Below are 15,502 nucleotides of genomic sequence, written 5' to 3' on the forward strand. Positions count from 1 at the left end.
CTTTAAGATCATTTAATCTCTATCTGCAAGAAGCTAGAGATCAAACCAGTTAGACTGCTGTATTTAACCACTGAAGAGTAATCGGCTTTGGGTGTTGAAAAAATCTCAAGTCAGTCAAATATTCAGAGGCACAAAATGAAATCCTGAAAATGTTAGTTGCATGAGAAAATCTACTGGATAGAGTCTGGTGGAGACTACAAAGATGCTGGGGCAACAGGCATCTCTGTGAGGAGGAAGGGCTGACAGACCTTGGGCTGTTTAACCTTGAGAAGCCTAAGAGGAGATCTCAGTGCTCAGCAAGACCTAAAATGTGGGGGCAAGAGGATGGAACCAGACTTCTTTCAGTGGTGCCCAGTAATGGGGCAAGGGGAAACAGGCACGAACTGGAACCCAGGAGGTCCCATTTGAACATAAGGAAAAACTTCTTTAATGTGCTGGAGAACTGAAGCAGGCTGCCCAGAGAAGTTGAATCTGCTTTTCTGGAGAGATTCCAAACCCACCTGGACATTGTGATCCTGGGCAATATGCTGTGGGTGGTCCTGCTTTATCAGGTGGGTTGGACTGGATGATCTGAGCCCTGCTGTGCTCTAGGATGGTAGGATTCTGGGATTCTGTGAAATGCAGATAAGTATTTTTCAGTGCTTTTCAGATGTTTAATATAGTGGAGGAACAACGCCTTTTGTTTTCTTTCTAGTTCATGCAGAGTTCTCTTAACTATTCATCAGCAGACACTGAGCACTGGGATTGAAACTGAGCTAAAAATTGTCATTCTCAAAAGATTTATTTGGCTTTATAAAACATTGTGAAATGAGACAGAGCTTCTAAGAGTGATGTGGTATGCTTAGTTGTTTTTAAAGTGTTCTTTACACTGAACATTTGTATTAACAAGCATTAGAAGATGTTCTTGGGGGAGCGAGGGCATGTGGGGAAACTGTCAGCAGAACTGTTCCTGCATGTTCCAGAATTACCTGGGTGTAATCAAAGATAAGTGTGAATAAAAACATTGGTTGTGTCCAGTTCTGTAAGGAGCTGCTTACTACAGGGGCTGAATGCAGGGCTCTACTCTGTGGTGGTTTGCGCAGTTCTGTACTCAGATCTCATGCCCTTAGGCAGTTCTGCAGTTGCTGTGGTTTTCTTCTTGGACTGATGCTCAGCTCATATGATTAGATTGGGGTGGTTTTTTTTTTGGGCTTTGTGTCATTTTATCCTCTCTAGGTAGATGAAGAAGTGTTATTATTCAGAGAGCTCTCTGAGCAAGGCGGACATCCAGCATGACCATCTTGCTCCAGCAGTGCTGTGGTTAATGGCTGCATTTAAACCATCCTGCTACAGTCTGTCCTTTTTACCTCCTGTATTCAACAGGGCAGTTCCCATCTCTGGCTGCTGTGTTTTTTCAAGCCTGGCTGCACATCAGCTTGTATCTCTGGATCAGATTCCCCCTTTGGATGATTTCTGCCCTAAAAAGTGACAACTTTTGGGGATCAGATTATCCAAAAGCAGGACACAGGGTCTTTATTCTCCACTATTGCTGAACACTGAACCTGTATAATTTCCAACTGTAGAAAAAGCCAGTCTAGACTTGGATGGGCTGAAGACTTGGAGGTTGGACTTTTTTCTTCCCCTCTTCTGGAATGAAAGCTTAGCTTTTGGAACAGCTCTGCAACCACAAAGGAAAAGCATACAGCATATGGCTGCTGGCTGGGTGGTGTCCTGGCCTGGTTGCACTGTTGTAGATGATTTTGTGTGTGAGCTTCCAAGCCAGCTGCTCCATGCCTGACACACACCCTGCCCATATTCCCAGCTCCAGAGCCAATGACTTCAAAAACTTCCATCGTTTTTTCTGAAGCAGCCAATGGCTGTGCTGGAATAGGTCTCCTCAGCTCAGCTGCAGTGGAGAATGTACACGTTTTCATTGCAGATCTCTTTGTAAGGCGCTGGCAGTTATGCAGCCACTGCTCTGATGGGTATTTTTTTTCCTGTCATGGTTTGTGGTTTGAATTGCATACCTGCTAAAAAGCACTTTCAGCACAGAGCAAGATCTCCACTGATAAATTAAGAACGTTATTCCTCCCTTTGTGACTATTATAGTTTAAATAATCAAGATTTACTCTGTATGCTGCTTACCAAGCACAGTTCAGAGCTGGTACCCTGAGTCTTGTTAATGTAGGGATAGCAAGGATGAAAACTTGGAGAATTCTTTTTAATGGAATGAAAATGGAGACATTGAGCTATCTGGCCTTCCAGTCTAGTTTTCATGCTCTGTTGTGTGCATTAAAATAAGGAATTACTGTTAGGTTGTCCTGCAAGATGCAGTCTCAAGAAACAAGCCCAAACTTGTGTCTTGAAACTGCCCTTTAACATGTGCTGGAGGGGGTAATGCTCCCCATAAATTCTACTTCCTGCTTCTTGGGTAATGTAATCACCCTTTGATGAGCTGTTTGCTTCTTAGGGGCATTGCATCTTATAAGAGTCACAGAATGGTTTGGGTTGGAAGGGACCTTTAAAGGTCATTTAGTCCAACCCCCTGCAGCCAGCAGGGACATCTGCCAATTAGAGCAGGGTGGCTCAGAGCCCCTGACCTGACCTGGAGTGTTTCCAGGGATGGGGCATCTCCCACTTACCCAGGCAACCTAGACCAGTGTCTCAACACCCTTAGTGTAATTTTTTTTCCTTCTCTGTAGTCTGAGTCTCCCTCTTTTAGTTTAAACCCATCTCCCCTTGTCCTGTCACAACAGATACTGCTAAAAAGACTGTCCCCAGCTTTCTTTTTTATCCCCCTGCAAGATCTCTCTGAAGCCTTCTCCAGACTGAACAACTCTACCTCTCAGCCTGTCCTCACAGCAGAGGGGTTCCAGCCCTTGGGTCATTTTTATGGCCTCCTCTGGACCTGTTCCAACAGGTCGATGTCTCTGCTGTGCAGAGCCTCTGATTTTTCAACCACACATTCTAGAGTTTTTCAGCTGTTCATTTGCTCTGGTGGTTAAAACCACATCACCTTACCCTCTGTGGTGCAGAGCTCCCTGGCAGCACTGCTGCCAGCACAACAACGAGACCAGGAGGCTTGAGCAGGCAGCGAAGGAACTGTGTGGAGAAAAGGAGAATTATTCATCCACTGCCCACATCTCCAAAACCCCACATCAGGTTCTCCGGCTTGGAAGGGCAGAGGGCACTCTGTGCTGCACTGCGGGGCCAGGCCGTAGGATGGCAATGTTGGTCTGGCTTTCCAGCAAGGAGCTACGGGTGACGTTCCTTTTATTGTTCCTTGAACTGGCAACTCGTGAGTGATTCAGCTGAGAGGAAAGGTTGGGATGGGTTCAGCGCAGGACCAGAAGAGGATGGGGAGTTAAAAAAAAAAAAGAAGGGTGCTCGAGCTTTGGAAGGAGTTTTTGTATCATGTGGGAAAATGCAACGGTGCTGGAAATACCATGACAGAGACAAATGCTGCTGGTTGCCCAGCTAGATTTTTTCCACCATGAGCCTGTTACCTTCAATATATGAAGTATGCTCATTTTCCAGTGCCTGGGTAGTGCTTCAAGTATCATCTTAAGTACTTTAACATTCATAATTAAAGTTTCTGGAGCACTTGGGAAGTTCACTCCTTTATTATTTTAAAACATGCTAAAGAATACATATTTTGGAAGAATTAGGGTGGGTTCCTCACTGTGGAAAAGAAATCAGATCAAAACTGATGGGAAAAAGAAGTTAAATTGCAAGGTAGTTCCACTTTTCCTCTATAGGGTAAAGTCTCCTGTGTGGAGACTTCTTTTTCTGCTGCTATTAAGCTCCGTTATTCCCAAAGGATGACATCTCTTCTGTGTGCACACAAAACAACTCACTGCCTCAAGGACTTGGCTTCTTCCTCATTTAAAAATAGGATTACTGTGTTGTTAATCTGATTATGAATCTGAACTCTCTGGGCCTGTCAAGTGGGGTCCCACCGGCTGGTCCCGGTGCTAATCCTACTGGAATGAGTGGGATGGGAGCAGGGAGATGGAGCTCGCACAACCTGCATCCTCTTCAGATTTTGGAGAGCCCTCAAATGTCTCCTCAAGCAATCCCACATGGAATAGAACACATGCTGCATAAAAAGGTGTTTCTGCTTGTATAGAGAACACAAACCCTATGAGGAGAGGCTGAGTGAGCTGGGGGTGTGCAGCCTTGAGGAGGCTCAGGGGCGACCTCATTGCTGTTTACAACTACCTGAAGGGATGTTGTAGCCAGGTGGGGTTGGTCTCTTCTGCCAGGCAACCAGCAACAGAACAAAGGGACACAGTCTCAAAGTTGTGCCAGGGGAAGTACAGGCTGGACGTTAGGAAGAAGTTGTTGGCAGAGAGAGTGATTGGCATTGGAATGGGCTGCCCAGGGAGGTGGTGGAGTAGCCATGCCTGGAGGTGTTCAAGAGGAGACTGGATGAGGCACTTAGTGCCATGGTCTGGTTGATTGGACAGGGCTGGGTGCTAGGCTGGACTGGATGATCTTGGAGGTCTCTTCCAACCTGGTTGATTCTATGATTCTATTGTGTGAGAAAAAGACCATGTCTTTTAAAATACAGGAGCCAGAATATTTAGTGTCAACTGTTGAGACTAAGAGCTGTCTAAAGTAGGAGAAGGCACTTCAATGTGGTTATGCAGAATGACCTTTCTCTGACAGATGGGTTAAAAACATACTCTAGGCAGGTAACAGCAGGGTTGTAATTCAGCTGGAAGAACTAAGTTGTGGTCTTCAAGTTTGCCCTTAATCTGCCTTTCCTCCCCCCACCCTCTTTTTTTTTTCCCCTGTAGTGGAAACATCAGCTGCTCTGTGCAAGAACAGGGAAAGGTATGGAAGCAGCATTTGTCACACTTTAGAATGTGAGTTTGGCTCAATAAATTAAATAAACTGAGGTGCTTGGATGTGCTTAAGGAGGCTGTGTGAGCACTGCAGTGTTCACAGGTGCTACTCCCTCTTTAGAGTTGGACATCTTGACCTTATAGGCAGTGGTGTGATTTCACATGGCAGCAGTGTGAACTCTGAAGGGGCCTTCTCTCTAGGTTAAATATGGCCCCAAGAAACCCCCTTCCTTCTACCTCTTCCTTCTCCTGCCCCTTCCCCAAGGACTCTCTACTCATCCCCTGCATGTAGCAAGGTCAAGGACCAAAATGGCTCTGGAGGTGCAGGAAGGTTGAAACACATCTAATGAACTTGAGGCTGAGGAGATCCAACACAGGAGTGTGCTGCTGCACCTCATTGTTTCCATGTGTGCTAAAGTCGCATGAAATCTTCAGTTCTGATGACTAACTTTTCTTTATGGGAAGAAGCCAAGTGACAGATCCTCAGCCCCAACTCTTCACTTTTTTATTGCCTTTTAACCATGCTAGCTCTGCCTTTTCCTGTAATTCATAGGCCACGGTGGCTTTCCCTTGAATCAGGAGATTTTTTTTTCTGCTGATTTGGATCACGTTGAGAGTAATCCTGTTCCTGCTCACAGGCTTGCCACATCCCCCTCTCTTGGAACCAAGAGCCCTTACTTTTTACTTTTGCTTGAACATCTGTTGGTGTCCTGTATTTCAGGATCTGATGATTGGGTTTGTGGGGAGAGGGGAGAAGCTTTCGAAAGTGGAGTAAAAGATCCACGTGTGCAGAGTTCCCCAGACTTGGCAGAAAGGGAGCAGGGCGTTGGTAGTTAGAAATACTACTGAAGAATTGCAAACCTGGGGAAGTAGAAAGGAATTGCAGTAGTGGTTGAGGGGTGGATTTCCCCATGTGGAAGGGGTGGAAGCAGAGCAGAAAAGGTCTTCTTGGTATAAATAGTAGTTTGGGATTACTTTACTAAGGAAGATCTGAAGCAGATCATGGCTCCCATTGCCAGAGGAAGGTCTTGGAAAGACAACTTCATGCTGGCTTTGTCGGAGCAAATGCAAGGCTTCCAGCTATCCCCAGCAGCCTTGGCATGCCCAGCGCCTGTCTAGGGTTAGGAAAGCATTTGTGCCTCCTGAGTGGTCAACACTTGACCAGCCCTTTTGGGGCTCTTCATCAGCCTCTTCTCAACTTGGTATTAGTCAGGAAGCTGTTGGGAAGCTGTTAATATTGCCTGCACCTGAGCTAGTGCTTTGTTTGCAACCCTTCATGTGTTTTGAAGCTCTCCAAGGCATGCAGCCAGAGTCTTCCATCTGGTTTTTCCCAAGTGCTGGTGGTCTTGTCCTTCCCTGGCTTTACCTACCAGTTCCAGCCTGTACTTTCCTTCCTTTTCCTCTGTTTCACTAGTTCTTCTCTTCATTTTCCCACAAACATACCTCTCACTCAATGCTTCTCTGTTCTGCTCATGGGCAATGCAAAGGAGACCTCCTACTCCACTTTGCTGTTAATTGCCTGTGTATCTTCCATAGTTCCTATTTATTCTTACCTGTGTTTAATACCATAAATCATGATGGTACTTTCCTCCTGTTACTTGTTGCTCCTGGTATCACAAGAGTTCAGCAGTGCTGATCTCTGAGGATTGCACCATCACAAGAGCAATAAACCTCCCACAAAAGCATTCTTTTGAAGACACACCGTGGTCATTAGATAAGCAGATTGGGGTATTACCTGCCAGTTCCCAGCAGTGTAACATTTACTGTACAAGCACTGTAAAAATCTGTTAGGTATGGCTGTCTTTGTCTTGCTGATGCACAGCTGTAACTTGGTAGTCTCTTCTTTTGCAGTGGTTCTTGCTCAAGAGTAGGCTGCTGTTATGCTGAGACTTTCTTCTCTGCTGGTTGTGGATAATGGCATAATGTAAACACGTTTTAAAATGGGAAAGACTGGCAAATGGAGATGCAAAAGTGAGTAGGAAATGGAAGAAAACACAGTGATAAGCAGGAGGCCAGTGGGCTGCAGTAGATCTGTTCTGTAAAGACTGGAAGGTGTGTTTGTTTTTCTGTAAAATGTTTTTTCTCTAAATGAAGGCTTGGGTCTGGAGCATTGAAGCTGAACCAGACTAGATGAAATGGACATGCAGAATGAGTGTGGACAAAGTAAAAAGCAATCCTCACCCAGTACAGTTAACATCTTTGCTCTGTCAAACAGTCATTATGGCCTCTGCATGGAAATAGACTGACCTATTTCTGGTCTGTTTAATTAGCAAGGTGGGAAAAAACACAGCTGCCTGTGATTTCGCTTTCCCTGGTCCAAGAATTGTGCTTGCAGCAATGCATCAGTGCCAGGCCAGACCAGGGCTGGAGGGCTGTGCCTTGGTGTCTTCCCTCCCGTTCTGCAGACACCACGGGTCAAGGCAAGCCAGGTCTGGGCTTTGGACAGCAGTGGGGAGATGGGAACAGTGTGTTTCTGGCTGTGTAAGCTCAATGTGAGGCATGCTGGATTTCTGCTGGGATGGGTGATGGACACCTGGTGCTTGTCCTGAGTAGGGGCTACCAGTCTCCCAGTGCAGTCCCATCCTGGTCTGAAGGGCTGGGCTAGAGTCCCAGTCCTGGCTCCTGAGCTAGGGTTCTATCTTGGCACCTTGGTGCGTGGTGCTAGGGTCCTTACCTCAGAATCTGAGGACCCATGGTGTCTCAGGCTTCTCTCCCAGCCTCTTGATCTGGGCAGCAGGGACAAGGTTCTGGAGGATCCAGTGTGGGCTGCTGAGTCAGAATCCACATCCCCTGTGCGGGGTGAAGGTGCCAGCCCCTGTCACAGAAAACCGTTTGGGCTGGAAGAGGCCTTTAAAGGTTATCTAGTCCAAGCCTCCTGCTGTGGGTAGGGACATCTAGAGCAGGTTGCTCAGGGGCCAAAACCACCTGACCTGGAATGGTTCCAGGGATGAGGCATCTCCCTCCTCTCTAGGCAACCTGGCTCAGGGTCTCAGTGCCCTCAAGCGTAAAAAACTTCTTCCTTCTGTTTAGTCTGAATCTCCTTCCCTTAGTTTAAGCCCATCAGCCTCGGTCCTGCCATACCAGGCCCTGCATAAAAAGTCTGTTCCCGTCTTTCTTATTGGCCCCTTTAAACCCTGATGGGCTGCAAGAAGGTTTCCCTGGGGCCTTCTCTTCTCCAGGATGAACAACCCCATCTCTGAGTCTGTCCTCACAGCAGAGGGGTTCCAGCCCTTGGATAACATTGGTGGCCTCCTCTGGACCTGTTCCAGCAGATCCAACGCTCTCCTGTCCTGAGGACTCCAGAGCCGGACCCAGCTCTGCAGGTAAGGTCTCAGCGGAGCAGACGGGGACAGTCCCCGCTACCTGCTGTACATGCTGCCGGGGATGCAGCCCAGGAGGTGGTGTCCCACTCCAGAGTGGTGCTCTGGGAGCCGGTCCGGAGCTCATGTCCCGGGGTTCGGTCCCCCTCTTCAACCCAGGGTGCAGACCTCCGCTAGGTCCCCCCTACTGGAGGGAGCCATCCTCTGTGCCTTAGGATGGCGGTATCGGTGGGGGGTCGTGGGATAAGAGGGGGATGGTGTCCGCTCCGCACCGGACCCTCCACTGCCGGGCGGGGCTACCGACGGCGGGGGCCGCACACGGCGCCTGTGCCGAGGGGCTGGGCCGGGGAGGCGGGGGCCCCCTCTCCTCTCCCTCCCCTTCGCTTCCCGTCCCTGCCCCTTCCCCTCATGGCGGCGCTGGGCGACTCGGCGCGGCTGGCGGCGGCGGCGCAGCGCGGGGCGGCGGCGGCGCTGTGAGGAGCAGCGCGGGGCCTGCGCGGCTCGGCGCCGGGCGGGCATGGCGGGCCGCGGCCGCCGCGCCTGGCTCAGCGTCCTGCTGGGGCTGGTGCTGGGCTTCGTGCTCGCCTCGCGCCTCGTCCTGCCCCGCGCCTCCGAGCTGGCGGCGGCGGCGCGGCCCCGCCGAGCCCGCCCGCAGGGCTGCCGCCAGCCGCCCGCCGCCGCCCCGCCGCGCCGCCCCGGCCCGCCGGCCCAGAGCTTCCTTTTCGTGGGGGTCATGACGGCGCAGAAGTACCTGCGGAGTCGCGCCGTGGCTGCCCACCGGTGAGTGAGCGGGCGCGGGGTCGGCTCCGCTCGGCTGCTTTCGGCTGGCTTCGGAGCGGCTCGGCTGGGTTCTCTGTTCGGATGGGCTCGACTAAGCTGGAGTGGGTTCGGCTGGGCTGGGCTCTGCTCGAGTGGGTTCAGGTCGGATGGGTTGGGATCTGTTTGAATGGGTTCGGATCAGCTGAGTTGAGATCTGTTCGAGTGGGTTCCCTTCGTCTGGGCTGGGCTCCGCTCCGTTCGGATGGGTTAGGATTAGCTCGGATTGGCTGGGCTGGGGTCTTTTCGAATGGGTTCGACTAAGCTTAAGTGGTCTTCGCTGGGATTGGTTCGATTAGGCTCAGTTCAGTTCGGCTGGGCTCGGCACGGCCGTTTCTCCGATGAAACGGGAAAGACCTCCCTGCTAAGACCCTCCAGGGCAGGACGTCTCCTGTGGCAGAGCCCCCGAGGGATCCTCCCTCTGCCTCGGGGACCGCTCGTCCATCACAGGGGCAGGTGTGAGCGGCCCCAACGGGATCTCCCCTCAGGGCACATTCAGGTTCTGCTCTCCCCAAATCAGCCTGGGTGCGGGATGTGCAGCACTGAGGTGCTTTCCAGTTGGCAGGGTCGGGGTGAGGAGGGAGGGATGCCCTGAGCTCTCCTCAGCTGCGTGGACAGGTTGGTGGAGACATGAAGGATCGAATTGAGGGACGTTGATGCTCTCACACAGTCTCTTTGAGCCGATGCTTGGCAGACAAACCCAGTGGTCTTGTCTGAGGCGCTGGCATCTCATCTGTAGTGAAGGGGCACCTACCACTGGTCACTGGGGGAGATGTGGTCATCAGAACGCTTCCCTCAATGTTTCTGCGTTAGGCATGGCCACGTCGCGCCGGTGCAGTCCTCGCCTGCTGCTTCTGGAAATAGACAGAGCTTGATAGTGATAAAGTTTTAAGAGTGCTGTAACCCCCTGGATAGAGGGAAAAAGACTTCTGCACAAAGCTGAGAGTGTGTGCTTAGGAATGAGGCTCAGAAAACGCATCTGGGAACAAAGAGTAAAAGCAGCCCTTGCTCTCCGCAGCCGTTGCAAAGGCTGGACCAGGTAGCGAAGCAGTTTGAATGGGGAAAGGCACCAGGGGCGAAGCGCTCCTGACTACAGGCCGGTGAAGCCAGCGCAGGGCCCGGGGTCCCCGAGCCGTGTGTGCGTTCCCTGAGCGCACCTATTTTTGGAGCAGGGGCAGTGGTGCTTTGCACTGGTGACCGTGGCCTGCAGCGTGGTGTCCAGCCGGGAGCACCGCGTGCTAACGGGACGGCTATCCAAACCCTTGGCAGCGTCAGAATAATGATCTCTTCTGTGAGAGACGTGTCTGTGGCTTTGGAGAAACTCTCTGCTCTGCTGAAATATGCTTATTGCTCCAGCATTTGCGCCAGCAGGCAGTGCTGGGAGGCTGCGCTGGAAGCCTGCTTGGGAAATCTGAAAGAGTTAAGAGCTAAAATGTCAGCTTGGGTATACCCCGGCACTGACCGAGTGCTGTACACACAGCCAGCGCTGTCAGAGAAGCAGCCAGGAGCTCCGGGGCAGATCTTTCTCTAATAAAACATCCTTTCAAGTCTTGTGCTAGAACAAACCCTTCTCCATCCCCTGCCTGCCCACGTTGAAAAGTACTTGGCCCTATTGGCCAGTAAGAGCAGGATGGCAAAACCACCTATGATGAACTAACTCCGTCTCTCTCTGCCCAGCTCTTTGTATCACCATCAGATACAGTAAAATTGTTTAATTTGGGCAATCTGAAATATATTGTCTGGTCACAATGGTTGTAATGGCAGCTTAGTTCCTTTCTTCAGCGTAGACCTGTAATTAAGTTACAGCGAGTGTGTGATTGATGCTTTTGAAATGGGCGAAAGAATCTCTTCAGGGTTGTGTATTCATTTTCACCATGTGGGATGGAGCATTTTGGATTGCAAATCTCATAAGCTGTGTAACATAGAGAAAGGCTGGAGTCCTGTTGGGACATCATGTAACAGGTTTCATGGCAGAATGCTTTGTCTAGCATCCACTAGATTTTGTCAGGAATTGAAGAAAGGGACATTTGTCCCAGTATTGTCCAGAGATGGGTGTTAGTTGTGGAGCATTTCACTTTGCTGGTGTGGGAAGGATTCTCCTGCCTGGTTTTGTTCGTGATTGCTGAGCAGTCCTGTGCTGTCGGAGAGCCGGGTTTACAGAACCAGATCTGCAACGCCTGCTCACACACACACACAATGGTTTAAGATGCAACTTAACAAACGCATCTAGTGGAATTGGGTTCTTTAAGCTCTCAGAAGGAGATCTAAGTGTTGCTTTTTACTGCCCTGCTATTTTGGTTTAACCTCTAGAGATGACGTCCGCTCTCCGGGAGGACGAATAAAGCCATCTAACGTTGCGGTAGGGCCGAATGCATTCTCACCTCCGTTGGTAGAAAGAAAGGAGCTAATGCCTTGGTGACAGGAAGACATCTTTGGGGGAAGATGGGGAGGGGGGAAGAGGAAGACAAACCTGAAATCTTAAATGGCTTTTGATTGCCATGAAGTACTCAGGCAGACAATTGCTGGGATTACTACATTGACAAAGCATCCTGGTGAGCTGAATCGCTGGCACAGCGAGTGAAATGGGAAGCTGCTAGCAAGGCATTCCCGGGGTGGCAGCGTGTGCAGAGCCTTGATACTGCACTAGCCAGAGCGCTGAAAGGAATTAGGGATTCAGAGGCTGAATACCTCCAAATTGCTGTGGCTCAAAGGCTATTTACAGACACAGCTCAAAGGGACCGGAGCGGAAAGCATTTGCTGATCCTTGCTGCCGTGAATCCAGATAGGGTCTAACAAGAGGGGAAGCAATCCACTTCCTGAACATCAATCATGAGCAAAATGACCACTGCAAGGCAAAACGGGCCTGCTGGATTTTCAGGAGCCGCTGGCTCTTTGAAACAGTCGTGCTTTTGTAGTCTGCAAGGCAGAGAATGAGCTTTAGATCCACAGGTTTTCGGAGGGCAGATTTGTAGCTTCAGGAGTTATTGCATCTGACAGCCAGCTTGGTAGAGCTTCGCTTCCAGGAGGCGGGTGAAGTGCAGCAGCAGAAACTGCGGTGTCACATCAAAGGACAAGAAATAGTCAGGGAAAGAGCCATGCAGGAAGGAGTTAAGGTACGCCTGGGGTTCAGGGAAAGTGCAGCAATATGTGCTAATGGTTTTGCAGTTGAGAGGAGTTGTCCTAAAAGTGCTGCAGGAAGGAGAGGATGAGAATAAGAAGTCTCCCAGAAGATTTCAGTGCTCTCTCAGGAACAGAAGTATCAGGCAGTTAACCTATGTATTTATTTATTTATTTATTTATTTATTTATTTGCATAGCAGCTACATTTCCTGGGAAAAGTGACAGAAGACTGCTGTGAATGCAGTTAATGGTGAGATGTCAGGTTGGCCTTTTGCAGCATCTCTCTGCAGGAATGCAGCCGTGGCACTTCTCAGTTTGGAACAGTCCCTGTGTCACCTCGAAGTGCCATGAGGCCACATCGACAAGGAGCATGAGTGATGCTGATGCTTGTACTAAGCTGTTCTGCTCCTGTAGGAAAAGGATGCCCTTTCAGGGACTCTGTTTCAGATGTGATGCCACAGTGTTCTTGGTTTAGAGGAAAACAGTCTGCACTGGAATCCGAATACCTGAGCGCTTGGAAGAGCGTCGGTGAAAGGCAGCCAGAAGGATTTAGGGTGTAAAGGAGTTTGCATTGTCTGTCTGTGCTTGTGCTAGCTGCTACAGAAGGGTAATACAAACCACATTTTTGTGCTCCTTTTAAACTCAGAGCCTAAGTGGAGGCTAGTGGGTGGTATTTGGCTTTGGCCCTCTCTGGTCGCTCATGGGATAGTACAATGGATTGTGGAGCACTCTTGCCTCTCAGGAGGAGACTGAGTGAAATGACTTTGAACATGATGATACTGTGGTGTATGGTGTACTTGACACATGGATGGTACTGCAGTGAGAATTCAAGTGTGGCCTGCTTCTCCATGCTCTAGTAGAAGAATGATGTACTTGGTCTTTTCAAGCAGTATGCAGTTACAGAATCACAGAATGCCAGGTTGGAAGGGACCCCAAGGGTCATTTGGTCCAACTTTTTTAGGTGATAGTGTAGGTTAAATGAGATGGCCCAGCAGTTGGTCAAGCGAAGTCTTAAAACTATCCATTATTGGGATATCCACCACTTCCCTTGGGAAATGTCTCCAATCATAGAATGGTCTGGGTTGGAAGGGACCTGAAAAAGTCATCTAGTCCAACCCTCTCTACAGTAAGCAGGGAGGGGCACCCTCAACTAGATCAAGCTGCCCAAAGCCCTATTGAGCCTCACTTGAATATCTCCAGGGGTTCAGTCCAACTGTTCTCATGGTGAAACGTTTTCTCCTGGAATCCATTTGGAATCTCCCTGGGAGTAACTTGTAGCCATTGCCCCTTGTGTTTTCCTTGTGGCTTCTTCTTACCTAAAATCTGCAAAAAAACGTTTAAGGAACAGTCTGAAATGAATACAGTGAGAACAGCTGGCAGTGATCTGTGTGGGATAGGGAGAAGCAGTCACCTACACACCCCATAATATTCACATGGCTCAAAGCTCTGAGATACCTGTGCTTTGATCTTGATCTTACCCGCTGAGTATCTATGGATGATTGCTCTGCTTCTGTCTCTGCTTCCACAAGAAAGGTGAATGAGTATCCATGGGCAGAAAACATAGCATCACTTTAAACTGGAGGAGTTTAACTCAGAGGACTCTGAGGATCTGTGAAAGCTGCTTGAGGTCTCTGTTAAAGCTAGATACCAAGCTGTCCTGCTTGAAAGGACCTCTCCATCAAAACTGGGATTCTGTAATGCAGATCTGAGCTGACAAGCTCTTTTAAACCTGTCTGGAAATGTAAAAAGCCAGCTTGTTTTTCTGGGCTCCCAGGATGGTTGTCTGCAGTACCACGTGCAGGAGCAGCGTGCTGGTTTCTGTGCTCAGCTCTCCTGGCTAAGCTGTGCTTCATTGCTTCTCCTGTACCAAGTGTTGCTGGAAAGATGGGACCTTGAGGAACAGTTATGCAAAACTAGCCCCAATTCAATATGAAATTCCTCTGAACCATATATTTAAGAAATCAGTCTTTTAGCTCCATTATCTTGCCAAGCTGCTTGCAAATGATGATTTTCTTCAGCTTAATTATACAAGGTGCCTATTTCTCAAAACTTCAAATGAGTTTTGATCTCCTCTAAGGGAAGTTCCCAAGCTGCAGACAAAAACCAAACACATTTTTTTGGTAATCATCTCCAGTTGGGGTCTCTACAAAAGGAGCACTGTCTGCATAACACCGCTGGCTGTGCTTCTGCTGAGTCTGCTGTGCTGACAACAAAGCAAGGTAATACAAATAAATAATAAACGGTGGAAACCAAAGAGAAAACATTCCAGATCTGTGCTCAACCTGCTCCAAGCTATGCTTTTTCAACTGCTTTTTAAGTAAAGGAATGACTTCTGATGATGTTTAGTAGCTACAGTCATAGTCACTTTTTAGCTGGGGTTTTATTAGCACTCTCTCTGCACACAGCTTTCTGTGCTGCAGGAGTACCTGTACCAGCTGTGACAAAGTCTTTGCACCCAGTTTCACAAAATGTCATAGAATGTTAGGGGCTGGAAGGGACCTCATCCAGTCCAACCCCCCTGCCTTGGCAGGATCACCTAGAGTAGGTCACACAGGAATGCATCCAGGCATATTTGAATCTGTACAGAGAAGGAGACCCCACAACTTCTCTAGGCAGCCTGCTCCTTTGTTTTGCCAACCTCACAAGGTTCAGATGTAAACCTTCTATACTCCTGTTTACACCCATTGCCCCTTGTCCTATCAGTGGGCATCACTGAGTAGAGTCTGGCTCCATCCTCCTGATGCTCACCCTTCATGTATTTAAAAACATTAGTGAGGTCACCCCTTTAGTCTTCTCCAAGCTGAAGGGACCCAGCTCTCTCAGCCTTTCCTCATAAGAGAGATGGCCAGGCTGGATGGGGCTCTGAGCAACCTGACCTAGTGTGAGGGGTTGTAGCTAGATGATCCTTGAGATCCCTTCCAGCCCTGACAATTCTCTGACTGTGTTTGCTGGTGACTTGCTCAGATTAGGGTGCATGTAGAATATCCACTCTGCAAACCCAGTTAAGAGATGGTAGTCACCTATACTGGAGTAGTCCTGATGTTCTCTTAAGAGTTTTCTTCTGAGGAGTTTTCTGTTTGTGTTTGAATTGCACTTTGATTCCCTTGTCAACACTGACTTCTAGTTTGTTGGGGTTGTGTGCCCTGAGTGCAGAGAAACCAGGTCACACGCTGTCCTGCTTGTTTTCAGTGCTGCTCCTGGGGAAGGTAATGGAGAGCCTCACTGTCCTGATTCGTGCACATCCTTCTCTTTAACCAAGCAGATTCAGATTACATGGAGGAGATAAGGTCGGGATCTGTCAGAGCACTTCAGTTCCTGGGTTTTTAAACGACCAGCTCAGTACACGTATCAGTTGTATTTGGAACCTGATATTTCCCTCTAGGCAGTCAGAATGGCCTGAGGCCACCAGCAAGCGTTG

The 15,502-nt window shown here is 49.2% G+C and overlaps 1 protein-coding gene and 1 long non-coding RNA gene across 2 annotated transcripts in view; one reads left to right on the forward strand and one right to left on the reverse strand.

Annotated features, from left to right (window-relative positions):
- Positions 1–5,001: 5,001 nt before the first annotated feature.
- Positions 5,002–9,507, reverse strand: LOC135183131 (uncharacterized). The gene is made up of 2 exons (XR_010305417.1): positions 8,901–9,507; positions 5,002–7,644 (listed from the first exon to the last, which is right to left on the reverse strand). It is a non-coding gene; the product is annotated as an uncharacterized LOC135183131 (long non-coding RNA).
- Positions 8,667–15,502, forward strand: part of CHSY1 (chondroitin sulfate synthase 1) — an 89,984-nt gene continuing 83,148 nt past the window's right edge. Inside the window, exon 1 of the mRNA XM_064157982.1 lies at positions 8,667–8,929. Coding sequence (XP_064014052.1) covers positions 8,667–8,929 — 263 coding nt within the window. The remainder of the gene's footprint in view (positions 8,930–15,502) is intronic.

The sequence above is a fragment of the Pogoniulus pusillus genome, chromosome 17 (assembly GCF_015220805.1).
Source record: "Pogoniulus pusillus isolate bPogPus1 chromosome 17, bPogPus1.pri, whole genome shotgun sequence".
Taxonomy (NCBI): domain Eukaryota; kingdom Metazoa; phylum Chordata; class Aves; order Piciformes; family Lybiidae; genus Pogoniulus; species Pogoniulus pusillus.